The 15,451-nt window shown below is 46.0% G+C and overlaps 1 protein-coding gene across 2 annotated transcripts in view; it reads left to right on the top strand.

The window, feature by feature from the left end:
• HBS1L (HBS1 like translational GTPase) overlaps positions 1-15,451 on the top strand; it is a 1,647,668-nt gene that overhangs the window by 282,530 nt on the left and 1,349,687 nt on the right. The window contains exon 4 of one of the 2 annotated variants that reach the window (XM_069606738.1): positions 7,165-11,068. The exons of the other annotated variant lie outside the window; for it this stretch is intronic. Within the exon in view, the coding sequence (XP_069462839.1) occupies positions 7,165-8,657 (1,493 nt within the window). The 3' untranslated portion in view covers positions 8,658-11,068. Of the gene's footprint in view, positions 1-7,164; positions 11,069-15,451 lie in introns of those variants that run through there. 2 annotated transcript variants of the gene reach the window in all.

Below are 15,451 nucleotides of genomic sequence, written 5' to 3'. Positions count from 1 at the left end.
ATATGTGTTTATATGAAAAATATTTTGCTATGCACTTTCTAAAGGCTAATACATTGTACACAGTATTCGAAGATCAGTCTCAAAGGAATTAATAGAATAATTGAGTGAATATGTGAAGTTGCACTTGTTTTTTTTCTTCTAATATTTGTTGAATATTCACAGCCTGCCCCAGAAGAGTAACAAGTAATACTCCAATTCTAAGAGATTTTATGCAAATTGACATATCAACCATGTCATTCCCAGCCTTCCTTTCAAGAACTCAGATGCACCTTAATGAGTGAAATGCCACACTTTGTTTTTGAGTAGATCTGGTTAATCGACTGAACACTCTTGTTGAAAAGAAAAACTTGTAGACAGGTTGCCGGTTTATTTCTTGCCTCAGCATATGTATATGGACTATTCACAATGTCAATGAGATGGCAGAGCAGTTAAGTTCACAACTCCATACACATTGTTAGCATTACTTTTTGTATTGGAGTTCAGGTCAGATGTACACTTTTGTCTGTTTTAAGTAATCTCTTGGAAAAAGGCAGAGTTTGAGTGATAGCAGCTCTCATGACAGTCCATTCTTATCATGATACCAGGTTCCAGGAGTTTGGTATAAAAAAAAGATGGTGAAGTTTCTAACTGGTAATCCTTGCACTCTTTTTAAAATATTTTTTTTCTTTTTGTTTTAATCATCATGTAGAATATTTATTTTCCCTTCTAATAAAATTACGTACTCCCTATCATTGGTTTAGACTAGGGACAAGTTTACCATAAGTAATGATGTGAAAGACACATTAATGCAGAGTTAAAAGTTCTACCAATGGTTGGGCTAAGTGGAAGTGATTGTGCGATCTCTTCCAAATTTTAACCTGCTTTAAAAATCAGTTCAGTGTCTACCACATGGTGGTTGCCATATACATTGATAGAACGCGCATAGACTAAGAATACAGTGAAACCTTGCCTTTCATTGCTTAGTTGTGGCTTAGTTTTGCATGGAAGCCATGACTACTTGTCCAGCCCAGCGATGCAGACAATTAATCACAAACTTGCACTACTAGTGAATACTCCTGCGTCCCGTTCCCTTTGCTCCATCCTTGTTGGCGTCCCCCCAACGTGGGGACGCTACCGTAACCCTTGGCAGTGAATAATTGAGCTTCCCCATTAAAGCTAGTATATCCTGCGGGGTTGCGCACGGACACAGGCGTTGGAACGCCCGCCCTCTGGCGCGTCACCTCCGTCCCTTTTTCAGCACAGACGGTGTCTGACTTGGCAGCCAGCACTGAGACTTTGTGAGCTTTCCCCTTACTTGCTGTTTTGTTTTTTCAATCTTATTTGACTCCCCTTCGATGCCTTGCCTCCCCCGGTGCATGTCTGCTGCAGGAGGATTTACGGGATGTGCCTCATGCGACTGCTCGTTCACGGCCTGGGACCCACATGCACTCTGTCTTTACTGTTTGGGGCTGGACCACTGCTGGGACGCATGTTCGGCTTGCAGCGCTTTTGGTCACAGGGCATTGAAGAATCAGTTTTTGCAGTGGGGGGAGATTTTCCACACTGCTCCTGTGCCCCACCTTAAGGACTTTGTCTCCAGAATCTCTCATCAAGACAAGGTAGGCCCTCTGTTCAGCACGGCTCCATAGCATGGTGTCTCCTTCCATGGGGTTCCCACGGATAGGGGTTCCTCGGATTCAGGTTCTGGCAGGCCGAGGCCTCTAAAGCTACTGGCTGCCAGGCCGAGGGACCCGGGGGGCTCTTTCGGGTGCTCCGGGGGGAGACCTGAGGCCATTCCCGGCTACCGCCTCTCAAGCTGACGGGTTCAGGGACCCTACCGGGCTGTCTTTGGAAGGGCGATCAAGTTCCTCCTCCTCTTCTTATCGTCAGGTGCCACTTCCAAGAGTCTATCCATGGCACGATCCAGCACGGCTACTGGCACAGATGCTGAGGGCATCCAGCCTACCAAAGCTTACTCCGAGGTCGTGACCCAGCACGTTACGACTGCCAGCCGGCCGAGGGCTCTGCACCTACCAGAGTGATCTCGGAGGTTGACGCTTTTGCTTCAGGTGCAAGACCAAAGCTGTATCCTCCTGTGTCTGAGGCCTCATGTGGCTCAGGACCTTCACACCCTCCCGCCCAGGGCGTGAGGCAAGGCTTGAAAATGGCAGGGAGGCATGCAGCAGCCATCTTGGATCCAACTTGGGGGGGGGCCGCCCGTGCTTTTGCCCATTAAATGGGCTTTGCAAGATAATGCCAGTCCACTGCCTCAGAGGGTCGGGCCCCTAGAGACCCGGCGGCTAGCGAGGACCGCTTCGTTGAGCGCTTCCTCTTCCTCATGCCTTCCCCTCAGATGAAGGGACTCCTGAAGGATATAGTGAAAGAGGTAATCCCGCAGTTGGCGCCTCCCCAGACTCCTCCCGTTACTCCAGCGCTGCCAGTTCCACTTCCGGTCCCTGTCCAGGCCCTACCGCTTGTTCAGACCCCTCCACTTCCCGCTGTACCACCACTGCCTCCCCCTCAGCAGCCGTTGGACTTGTCTTTGGCGCCAAACTTAAGGGAGGGGACCCCGCTTGTAGCTTTGGCCCGGGGCCCAGACTTCCCTCGGTCTGTGAAAAGGGGGAATGGGCGATGACAACGATGAGGATGCCCAGGACGGCAAGCCTTCTGCATCTGTTAAGGCCTTTCATGACTGCCTTCAGGGCCTGGTGGAGTTCTTGGGGTTCCCTCTTCCCAAGGAAGCCCCCCAGGAGTGCTAACAGGGGTTTTGGGCAAGCGCACCGCAATCCGGTCTGGCATCCCTCTCCAGAAGGATGTCCTGCAGGTGGCAAGAACGGTCTGGGAGAAGCCCAGGGCCAATACCCAGATGAAAAAGAAGCTGGATAGCAGGTTCAGGCTGACGGATGGACGGACGGGGAGACAATCCGCCTGGCCTCCCACCCGCAGGCACATTCTTCAGTGGTGGCTGCAGCCTCATATTCTAAACCATCGTCTTTCTTCATGGGAGCCACCGCCAGTTGTCTTTCCAAGGAGGACATGGTCCGCAAGTCTTTTTTTGGCAAGCACTGTTATTCCATCTCAGGACTGCATCTACAGCAAGCCAACGCAGTTCCCGTCTTGTCTGTGGCTGACCAGAAACTGTGGCGGGAGCTTAGGGAATTTCTGCCTGAGCTCCCTTCAGACAATCGAGCCTCCTTCAAGCCGGTCTGGCAGATGCCCGGGCCATTGCACAGGACCTCATAGTCTTTGGTCTCCCACATAGACACAGCCAGCAGAGGGCTGTGTCTTGGTGTCGATGAGGAGGACGGTGTGGATGCACACCACTAAGTTTTCATCGGACGTGTAGGAGCGAATTCTGGATCTGCAGTTCAAGGGCGTGGACCTTTTTCGTTTGTCAACCGATGACAAGTTGATAAATAAGAACCTCCAAGTCCTTGGCCATCCTGAAAAATCCAAGACAGAAATCCTTCCCTGTCTCAAGGCAGGACCAAGTTCAAACAATATGCTTTTTCCGGCTTCAAGGGTTTCGGGACCGTGATCCACGGGGGCCCGACAGGTTGCCCAGGGACAACACGAGGAAGCAGCAGAGGACTTTGCGTGGGATTTTCTGCTCCCCCCTCCTTTGCTCCCGCCTCTGACACCAAGAAGCGGTGACTTCAAGGTCGGGGGAACACATCTCGCCTGTGGGGAGCCTTTTGGCACTTTTCCAGGACACCTGGAAGCATCTTCTCAAAAACCTGTGGATCCTATCCATAGTCCCAACGGGCTTTAGTCTTCCTCTTCCTTTGCCTCTACCATCCTTGACTTCTCTTTGCCAGATCGGGTCCCCTGCTCTTTTACGGGAGGTCCTCACTCTTGGAGATGTAGGCGATAAAACCGGTTCCTCTTTCAGACAGAGGCTCCGGCACTATTTCAGGATTTTTGCGGTTCCCAAGAACAACCAGGCTGGCCTGAGGGTTGTCCTGGATCTGTCATTTCTGAATTGTCCTTTACCTCTAGAACACTTCAGGATGATTACTCCCGCACACATAGCCATGTCTGTCTGTGCAGGAGACTGGATGTGTTTCCTGGACCTCAAGGATGCGTAACTGCATGTACCCATCTTCCAACCGCAACAGAAGTTTCTACGGTTCACAATTATGTTGTATCATTTTCATTACAAGGTGCTGCCCTTTGGCTGAACTCGGTGCCCCTCGTGTCTTCACAAAGTTGATTAACACAGTGGCGGGTCTTCTCTGCTTGGAGGGCCATCATCTATACCGTTATTTGGACGACTGGCTGGGGAGGGGGTAAGGGGCTCGCCCGAGAGGGTGATGCAGTCCTGCCAGAGATTGGTGGATGTCCTTCAGCTGGGGTTCTCCCTCAACCAGAAGACGTCACAGTTGTGCCCATCCCAGGACCTGGTCTTCCTAGGGGTGCGTTAGAACAGGACTGTTCAGCGGGTGTTCCCCATGCCCGAGAGGCTCCAGCGGGTTTTCCACATTCCCGAGAGGCTGCTGTCCCTCTTCAATACAGTGAGGCACTTTCTGACCAATTCGACCACCTCGGCATGGTGGTTCCCAGCCCCTTCTGAGCCTTATGGCCTCCTGTGTGCTCACGGTACAGCACCCTCACCTCAAGATGAGAAGCCTCCAGCTCCACCTTGCAGCCAATTGGGCTCAGTAAACAGGATCCCAATACCTCTGCTCCTACTGCCCGATCTTCACTGGTGGATGATGGATTGCAGTGTGTTAGTGGGAGCCCCCTTCACTGTGCTGGAGCCTACCCTGTTGGTGATGACTGACTCCTCCCTTTCAGGCTAGGGGGCTGCGCTGGAGGTGTGTGATTCATGGTGCATGGTCTAGGAAAGAGGCCCTCCTGCATATCATTCTGCTCGAGCTCAGGGCAGTGGGCCAGGCCCCCAAGGCGATGCTGCCCCTCATCAGGGACAGGTCTGTTCTGGTCAGGACGGGCAGCTCTACTACAATGTTTTACCTGAACAAGCAGGGTGGCACCTGCTCCCCCACCCCCTCTCTGTCGGTAGGCGGTATCGATCCGGGAATGAGCCCTGATGGAAGGGATTCGGATTTCTGCAGTCCACCTTCCCGGGGACAGCAATGCAGAAGTGGACCAACTGAGCTGCCTGGAGTTCAACTCCTACGAGTGGGAGTTGCACACCGACTCCTTGTTACTCCTGTTCCGGCATTGGCGGTTCACGAACCTAGACTTGTTCGCATCTCCCCAGAATGCCAAGTGCCCCCAGTTTGGTAGGCTGGGGTCAGGGGTCACTGGGAGATGCATTCCAGATCTGTTAGCATTGCTGCAGGTGTTGTGTTCCAGCCCACCCCTCTGATCCAACGGACTGGGCTTCAGTGGGTTGCAGCCTTATATTGGTTGCCACCGCACTGACCTTCGAGACCCTGGTTTTCGGATCTGCTGCAGTCGTGCTCCCAGAGTCCTGTCCACCTTCCAGTTTCCAGCAGGGGGTTCCTGACACAGCAGGGCGGGGAAGTGGAACATCCAGATCCGGCAAAGCTGGCGCTGGCAGCCTGGTTCCTGACCAGCTGAGTCTTCAGCGTGCTCAATTTGTTCAGATGACAACTGTGACATCATTCAGCAGGCCAGGATGCCCTTGACTCGGTCCCAGTATAGAAATAAATGGTCTAGGTTCTGCCATTGGGCTTGTGACAAGGATCTGGACCCAGCCACCTGTCCTCTCGATGACATACTAGCTTTTTCAGCACACCTGGCTCACTCTGGAGTTCAGGTGGATACTTTCTACACTTATTTGGCGGCCATTGGGGCTTACAAGAATTCTCCGGAACATGTGTTTTCGGCAGCCAACCCGGTGGTTAAGGCCCACATTTAAGGGGTTGTCTAGGGTTTTTCCTCCGGTGCATAGGCAGCTCCCGTTCTGGGACCTCATTGTGGTTCTTTCAGCACAAGCCTTTCAAGCCGATTGGCCTCTGTGGCCATCCACTTGGTGACACTAAAGACTGTTTTACTGGTGGCTCTCACCTCTGCGCGCATGGTTAGTGCTTCAGGCCTCATCTTCATGCAAGCCCTTCACCATGTTTCACAACGACAGGGTCCTCTTATGCACTCACCCAAACTTCTTGTCCAAGGTGGTCTTTCCATTTCATCTTAATCAAGAGATCTGCCTGCCGGTGTTCTTCTCGAACCTGCGGTCAGAGGCACAGAGTGCCCTACATTCCTTGGACCTCTAGAGGGTCCTCAAGTTTTAGCACTCTCAGACTAAATCTTTCAGGAAGTGCAAGACGTTATTTGTGACTTTTGGGGGCTCTTCCCCCGGCTCTCAGGCATCCATCGCCCGTTGGATGGTTCAGGCCATATCAGAGGCATACACTGCCATGGACAAACCTGTTACCGAGGGGATTCAAGCTCATGCGGTCAGTCAAGGCCACGGCTGTCGTGTTTCAGAGACATGCTTCTTAGGGATGTCATCAGCAAGACGGCTACTTGTGCCTCTCCGTCGACCTTCTGTAAGCACTACTCACTGGACACCAGCGCAAGGCACGATGCAGAGTTTGGTCAGGCGTTTCTAAAGAACCTTTTTGCTTCATCTTAGATATAAGGCTGGGTATCACAGCTCCACTCTATATTCTTGTTCGGGTGAATCACCCACAAGGATGGAGGAATGGGGACAGGACGCAAGTTACTCACCGTAGTGACTAAGTACTCATAGTCCTCTTTCCTCCATACGTCTCACCCGCCTTCCCCCGCCATTATGCCAAGTACTAAAATGTACTAATAGTAGCCAGGTATCTGAGTGTTCGATGTGTTCAAAGGGGACTGACTGAGTTGAGGTGCCGGAGGGCGGGGCATTCCTACGCCCAAGGCCCCGCCTCCGCACACTGAACAAAATATAATGGGGAAGCTCAATTTTTCGCTGCCATAGTTTCCGATACCGTCCCCATGTTGGGGGATGCCCACAGGATGGAGGAAAGGGGACTATGGACTATGAATACTCTAGTCACTGCGGTGAGTAACTTTAATTTATATGGTAATTCTGAGATGCTCTTAGAAATGTTCTAATCTTTGTGTATTCTGTTTGCATTTACAATGATCTGGAACACTTAGTAATTGAATGCCATCTGTTGTTTCTTTCCTTGCATGTTTTGCTGCGGCTAAACCTTTCTTGCAACAAATTGTATATCTGAAAATTATTGGCTCTCGTAAGGTAAGGAGCCTTATTTTGTTCTTTTGATGTGTTAGCTGGCGTAACTGAAAGTCCTGCCTGTACAAATAATGCTTTTCTTGATACAGAAGTGTCTCTTGACCTGTGCTTTATGGATACTAAACCCAATCCATCACTTTGCTCTTCCTTGGGATCAAATGGGAAAATGGGTTTCAAAATTAAGAACCTTGATATTGCCTCCCCTGATGGAAAGAGAAACATAGACTGCAGCCAGTCAAGAGATGGGGGGCTCTCATTATCTGCTTTAATTAACGAATTGCCAAAGGAAACGATTCACAAACCTTTGAATGAGGAGGCAACACTTAGGTCAGAAAATATTCCCTGCACGTCAAGACTGGGGTCAGACCCCTATTTTAGCCATGGCTTCAGTAGAAATTACACATCTTTTGAAGTGAGACCATCAGAAGAAGTTTCCTTGATGCGGTCAGATTCCAAATGTGCAACATCCAACTTTAAATCCTTGTACCCATTTGATGACCCCTTCAGTAGGCACAGCGAACCTTGCATGCAGAACGCGGCAGTGCAAAATTACAGCAACATGCCACCTTACGTAATGGGTTATTCCGAAGAAGTAGCTGTTGATGGTCCTGCTACTGTCAAGCGTAACAGACCGAGCGAGCTGTTTGGCAGCCTCCAATCAGTCCTTCAAAGATCAGAGCTTGAGTCATCCACAGAAAAGGACAGTTTATTGGTGTCAAAGTATGGAAGTCCATCTTTAGCGGATCTGATTCAAGAGCATGCTGAGAGTAATCCAGATCAGGGGCTTTCTTTTTGTGAACGTCGAGCCCAGTCTCCAATTACAGTTCCAGAAGTGGAACTGGTGGCATTGCTGCCTCAAAGAAAACTGCTCAGCCAGCCAGATGGGATTACAGAGGTACTGGGATCACTTTCATCCTTAAGATTTTCTAATAACTCATCTACAAAAGAAATCGAAACCTTCTCACTTACCGAACTGATCTCGACATCCACTGAAGGTGATTTTTCTCAGGGAACCAGGGATCAGTGTAAAATCCAACAATCTGAAATGGCAGCTACCGCAGGAGCAGAAGGCAACATTGATTTAAGTGCCCTGATAAAATCTCCAATATTGCTGTCAAATCATGAGACCAGTATGCCTAAAATGCACACTTCTAAATTACTGATGTCAAAGTATCCCAGACATGGCAATTCTCTTAGTGGATCCAGGCAAAATAAGAAAGAACATGTTCATCGAACGCATATGCAGTCTCTTAGCTGGCCGAAGGCTCTCTCAGCACAACCATCAGAATTTGCTTTAACATTGTGTTTTAGTTACAGTCGAAAAAGCAGAAAATGTTCTGCGGATGACATTCATCAAATGTTTCAGTTCAGTCGACCGGTTCAATGGGACACGGACAGTTCAAAGGATCCTGAGTTGACGGTTATTCCATTTGATTTTAAGACTCCTTCTCCTGATGATATAGTAAAAGCCAGCCAAAGAAAGGCCTTTACAAGAGAATAGTAAACGTCGAACACTTTTGTTGCCTGTACTGAGCCTTTTTTTATTACTGCATGTACATTTTATAACCAACTACACTGGAGACATTCCATCATGCAGTTTGTGTTCCGCAATGATTCAATGATTTTTTTTATAAGCAATAGACGGAACTATAACAAATAAGAATACCTAGAAGGGCAAACCCCCACCTTCCCTTCAGCTTGGGGACCACAGAGTTAGCTGGATCATTTCCTGGTGCAAACTCAACATGAGCCCCACTTGTGGCATCAGCCACTTTCTTCCAATGTTATGACGTCAGTACAGAGATGAGCCACACACTAGACCAGCACATGTACAATTAACAGGCTGGATCGCAGGGTCTGTACATATTAAACACGTATGTTTGGATACTGCAAGTACACGTTTTTCCAAAGAATGTTTTTTGTTTTGCACCAAGAATCTGTCCATTTTCATTTAAATGCTTGAAAAAGCTTATTTCGAGGTTGTCTGGGGTGGTGGGATTTAAGTGACAGTAGCGCTTCCCTTATCGTCCTAAAAGTGGGGTTTTGGGCATGTCTAGTTCGAGTTGGCATCAATCTTTATTTTCGCAGCAAAGTCTTTTTGGGGTTGTAGTAAATACCAGAACATTTTAGAAATGCAGGTGATATGAAGTAGAGGAGCCAGTTACGTATGAAACTGTAAGTAAGGCCATCATTGTTTTACAGCAATTTTTTAAAATGCTACTCCCAATTACCAAGCCAAAAGGCGTGTGGTGGTCTTGATTTTGAAATAACCATTGCGTTTAGCTCCAAAGCCTGTGACGGTCAGTTGCTATGTCAAGTTCACCTTCATCTATTTTTACCTGGAAACTTGACCAATTCCAGCACACAAATGACCAAGGTTTCTAACCACTACCTTCATAAAATGATAACATTTTTATACAGGTGTAGCTTTCCTAAAGCCTTAAGGTTTAAACTTTTTAAACAGATTTTGTTACAGAATTTTAAATGTATTTTTATCAGTATTGCTTAGTATTGTTAATTCGCTCAATGTTGCCATTTTTGTACTTTTTCAGAATGTCGCTCAATTGCTGAATGATGAAATGTATATGTTGGTCTTTTGTCCTTAGTGATGTTGTAAATATGTAGCTCAAAATACAGAAATTGCATTGTTACTTTGAAAACTCATCTCTGACCAATACAATATTTTTAAGCTTTCTTAGTAGTACTCTTCCTGATAACCTGGTTCGTAAACCTGAAACAAATGTATATTTTTGTTTTGTGTATATTTAATGACTTATTAATTTGCTTGCATGTTTTTTACATTTGTTCCACCGTATTTAAACTTCATTGGTTGATCACATGCAGGCTTTTAAGAATGGGTTATCTTCTTATTGCAAATTTAGAACTTTGATGGCATCCACGCTCATTGTCTAGTCGGCATTCGGACTACCCCCTCATGGTGAATTTGTAGAAATCCATTTACGCAAAGCAGTGAAGTCTTTGAATTAATTGAGAGACGCCCCAGATTTTTCAGCTGTGCCAGATCAGCATGCCAAGTGTAATGCAGTGAGATAGAATGTTCTACTCCATGCAGTTAAACACGAGATGGCATACAATGAATCAATTTGTTGTGTTCCTTTCTATGTGCAGGAGTTAATTTATCAGCAGATCTCTGCAAAATGCTTTCTAAATGGACCGACCCAGTGCCAGATGACACTTACAAATAAAAAAAACTTCAGGACTTGTAGTATTACAGTTCTTGGTTACACGTGGTGTTAGTGTGTGCTGGGGCCACTATAGTATCCGGCACAATGAAATCTATTTTGCATTGCATTACTGCCACGTTATACTAAACAACCTGTATAGCCTCTTGGGTATCTGTTTTGCCCATGTGCATCGTTTATTCTCAATTTGAAGATGACTTGTTTAATATATTTTCACTCTTGGCCTCCTGTTTATCCGTTGGTGGCACTGTTGATGCATTGAAAATATTTCTTAGCAGTCTTAACTTTTGCCGTAATTAGTAAGCTAGTGTGGATCATTCAATGTTTTCAGAGATATATTATAAGTACCATGACACCAGATGTGGTTGATGTGGTTTTGAATTGGACAGTAGGGTATCATCTCACCAAAAGTCTGCATTGAGACACTGATGTGAGTGCCTTATTTTAACCAACCAGGAAAATATGAATATACATAACCACATGTCTTAAAAATGATGGTTCCATGGATAGTTTAAACTGTTGTGAAATATGATTTTTACAATTGGTAAATCTTAATTTTATTTTTCATATTGTTACTTGGTGTTTATTTTCAGAAAGTTCTGCTCTTCTTACCAAATTATTAGAATTTAATTTCTTCAGTCTAGAAAGCAGCATTCTGCAAACACGACAGAGAGATAGTCTCTGCAAATAAACTCATGTATTGGTAAGACCACTGTGTGTTTTTTTTCTTTTTTTCTAGATCAATATTAACGAGGCACAATGCACTTCAGCAAAACATTACAGCATACAACTGTGCCCCTTTGAGACACCCGACCTTATAAAAGGTCAAATGACCTCTAAAGCAAAACAAATCACTGCATCAAAACAAATATATGGACATAATGCAACCAGAGGAAACTCCTTTGTGTAGGTACAAAAAGACTGCATTCATAATAGCTGTGCACAGTATTGTGCAACACCTTAATTAAAATAACCTGCAGTAAACCCAGCCTTGATATGAACCAGTAAAACTGGGTAATAAGGAGTAAGTGGGGGTGGGCGGAGGAGAAGGAGTCGGGAATACCCCTGTCCCAAAATCAAATGGAGCTTGCATTATGCAACCAAGTGGCTCACCATGGACATCCCCCTACCAAACTATAAGAACAAAAGCACTTCGAAAAACGTGACTGAAATTCAAATGCCCCACTGCATCATTCATTTTACAGTCCACCAACCTAAAAATGTTGCTTCTGCTTGTGAGACACGCACAGTTGGGCAGGATATCAAATTGATGTCTCCAATTCTTTAGGTAATACCTGCTTTCTTAAAGTATGCAGTTCCTGCCTCCTCAAGTGTGTCTCTTTACATACATCTAGGAGAATGAGTACTTTATTGCTCTGGAACTGGTTTATTTTACTTAGTCACAGGCCACACAATCTCCTGCTTCAAAGACACTATGTAGCTCAGTAGTGTTCATCCCCAGACATAATGCTGTTTTTCCGGCCCTTTGGCAGACAGCCCAATATCTCTTCTCCAGTGACCCCCATCCTGGCAAAACTTTTCCATGCAAAGAATCTGCTATTTCAAATCCTCTCATTCGGCAGGTGGTGGTATCTGAAGGTTTGTTATACTTGTTGTTTTCCTTGGGGAGGCTTTTTTAAAGTCATTAGTTACAATCGAGTTCAAAACACTTTCCTGAAAAGGTTTGATACTTTTTATTGGACTAACTAAAAATATTATTCTGAGATGGTGGTTTTGTTAGCTTTTAAAGTCTCTGGGGCTTCGAAAGCTAATGATACTACCATCTCAGCATAATATTTTCATTAATCCAATTAATGATATCAACTTGGATTTTGTTTGATTTTAAATCTAGTCTTACACAGTACCAAGCTCTCTGAAACTTTTGAAGGAATGTAGGGAACTCTATTTGCACAACTAGAGTCAAGATCTAGCACTTCGATTTATTTGCTTTTATCTCATTCTTGGCCCACTCCATCTTAGCAGAAAGCAATTCAAAGCGGCCCTCCATTGCGGTCACTTTGCAACTCAGTATTGTGTGTAGTGCTGTGGAGCTAATTTACTTTCTCCAAATGTAAGGTGCCTCCACACACAAGCTTGTTGCACTCAGAATCAGCCATGCCCTCTTTTCTGGGGACACCCCACAAAGCGAGGCCTTGATTTAAAGAAAAGGTCTCCTTCACCTTTCCTTGCCTGTTTTTCCTCTTATTCTTACCAGGCATTGGATATTTTAGCAGGTTTAGTCCTAGTTCAGGATTCGGTCTTACTACTACCAACTATCAGTCACACCACTGCCTCTGCTGCACTGGTTTCAGTGAGGTTCATCCTAGCATCTTTTGCAGTGGCTGTCCATTGGCGCAATATTCTGCCAGAGCCTGGGCTGGATCTGCACCCTGGCCCGATGAAATGGCAGCTCCCTTGCTCTTTTTTTTATCACCACTTATGTTAATGTTAAAGAATATTTATACCGCACACTATCACCACCAGAGTGGTCCCTTAGCGGCTCTAAAAAGAGGAAGGGGGGTGAGTTAGTGGTAGTAGCTGGAAAACTGAAGAGAGCAGTGATGTGCTGTTGCCAGCCTCAGCCCGGTGGTTCCGTTGGCTGGGCTTGGGGTGTTTTTCGGTCGGTCGATAGTCGTCGTGTTCTGTTCTGCGAGTCTGTGTGGTTTGTTTTGTTGTTACAGTGTAGTGAAGTTTGTGTGGATTGTTGTGTTGTAGGCTTGTGGTTGTGTTTGGTTAGAGTTTGAGAGGTGTATGCAGAGGGGAGACATTGTTGGTGGATTGGTTAATTGGCATTGCTATACTTGCAATTATGCCTAGGCGCGATGCTCGCTATCATTCACTATTCCATCTAAATTTGGCACTTGCTAATCTTCAATATCCTATCTAGATGTGAGGCAGGCTAGTAATCACAATTCTAAGTGTGGCACTTGGTGACATTCCCCGTTTCATTTAAGTGTGGCGCATGCTAACATTCACATGTCTATCTAGATGCAACGAAGGTCAAGCTTCACAGTTCTCTCTAGGTGTGGTACTGGTTAACATTGGCAATTATGTTGGTATGCAATGCACGGCAACATTTACAGTCCAGCCGTAAATAGATTTAGGCTGGTGGTTATAAATCTCTCTAAGTATGCATGGTGTAAGTCTATGGCAGTGTACGTTATGGGAAGGTAGAGTGGCGGGGGCTTTCTGGAATAAAGTAATTACTCTACACCCCACCCATGCAAACACTTACAGTTTTTGTTGGTGTCTATTGACTGCTGGCTTCCTTGATTTCCCATGCTGACACCTGCAGACACATCTTGGAGCCGCCAATGTAAGAGCTGCCCTTTGCCTTGGGGCCCTTAGCCGCAGGGGCTACTGGGCAGAGGGCTGCCCTGTGAAGGTGGCTTAAGAGTACTGAAACAGCCAATCTGGGTGAGGGGGTGGGGAGAGAGGCAGGAGGAGGGAGGGAAGGGGAAGCAGGAGCCCCGGATCATTGGGGGAGAAAGGCAGGGGCTGGGGGGCAAACAAGAAAAATGGAGGCACGGGCCGCAAACACCTGTATTTCGACGTGGTGTCTATAGTGATAGCTTCCTTTTTATCACACTGCTTATATCTCAGTCCTAACATTGGGGCCCAGCTGGGTTACACCACCGCCTCAGCGCCATTCATATAAGGTGCAGTGCAGCCGGCTCAATGTTGGTGCAATCCCAGCCGTACAGGAAGAAGGAGCTGTCTTGCTTTTCAAAGTTTTACATCTGTTGCTGTGCTTTCAGAACTAATGAAAGTGAGCGCATCAAAAGCCACACTCCATGACTCTTTTTGTGCTTCCACTCACTTGCTCTGATCCCACCATAGGCGGTTGGAAAACGGCACTTGTGCTGAATCTCTTAAGAAGTGCAACCATTATGGGTCAGTGAACCCACACCCTCGATCAGTCTGATCTTATTGGGTGTTTGGCCTAGCGGTTCTGTTTCTTCGTGGCATCTGGAATTTGCCTTGCTTTTTTTGTGATGGCTTGGCGGAGTTTCATGTTTTTTTTTTTAATTTTATTTTTAAGGAAATTGGTGAAGATGGGTCAGGGGATTTGCTGTTCCTCGTATGGTAAACACGTGTTCTGAAGTTTCAATGAACTCCATGACCCTATGATCAGTGCTGAGCGCTACAAGCAACATATGTTAGTCTTTGGTGGATGAGGCTCGAACTACATGTAATAGGACTGTGCCATTTGAAAGTCAACTATTAGGCATAGGAACATCAGCAAAGTGGGAGTATGTTTTTTCTTTTTTACAAAATAGTGCATCATTGCAACAGCTCATCCTCCACCCTCTTACCTGTCTAGACGCTGAATGCAGTCATTTGGCTGAGCAGGTGATTTCAATGTATCAGTATTTGACCAGTCTAAAGTCGTAACTTAATTTGCTTACCTTCTCTCAGACCATTACTTTGTGACAGCAGAACAATGGCGTGCGCTGCAGCGCTTCACAGATGACCTATCACCTAATTCAAGCCATTAAGATGCACTCCTTATGCAACTGAAGCATGCTCATTTCACTGATGAATCGAGGACAAATGATGCAGGACTATGCTTCCTTTAGAAAAGGAAGGTGAGCCCACAAGCATAATATATTTATAATTCTTACCTGTGCAGAGTGTTTCAACTGCAATTTCAGGAGCCACAAAGCAAAGGTACCTTGCTATGGTATTCACTTTACCTTTCCTAAATTAGTAAGCTCAAAGGGTTCAATAGACAAATAGCATTCCATGGGAAAATGTTTGCTGCAGACTTTTTAGCGTTCTACTTTCTGTAGTCTGAGTGTACTTTAGGAGAGTCTATATCAATGAATGATAGGTAGTATTTGGAAAATAGATCTGTGCACACTCACATTCTGTAAGGAATATTCACTATGTTTTTTACTTAAATTGGCAGCAGAGAGCATAATTACGGGACCATTGAAAATACCTTGCCAGACTCCTGCAGTATGATCCGATTACAAGGGCTCATTTGTAGTCTCAATTGCTCACAATGTATGCCTATTGAAAATGTAACCAACTATGTGAGTGGGGATTGATGGATACCTCATAAAGAAAATAGACTTAAAAAAAAAAG

This window comes from Ambystoma mexicanum, chromosome 4p, assembly GCF_040938575.1.
Source record: "Ambystoma mexicanum isolate Mex_15411 chromosome 4p, UKY_AmexF1_1, whole genome shotgun sequence".
In the NCBI taxonomy this organism is placed as follows: Eukaryota; Metazoa; Chordata; class Amphibia; order Caudata; family Ambystomatidae; genus Ambystoma; species Ambystoma mexicanum.
Note: the sequence above shows the minus strand (reverse complement) of the source record. Positions and strands in the feature narration are given on the sequence as shown.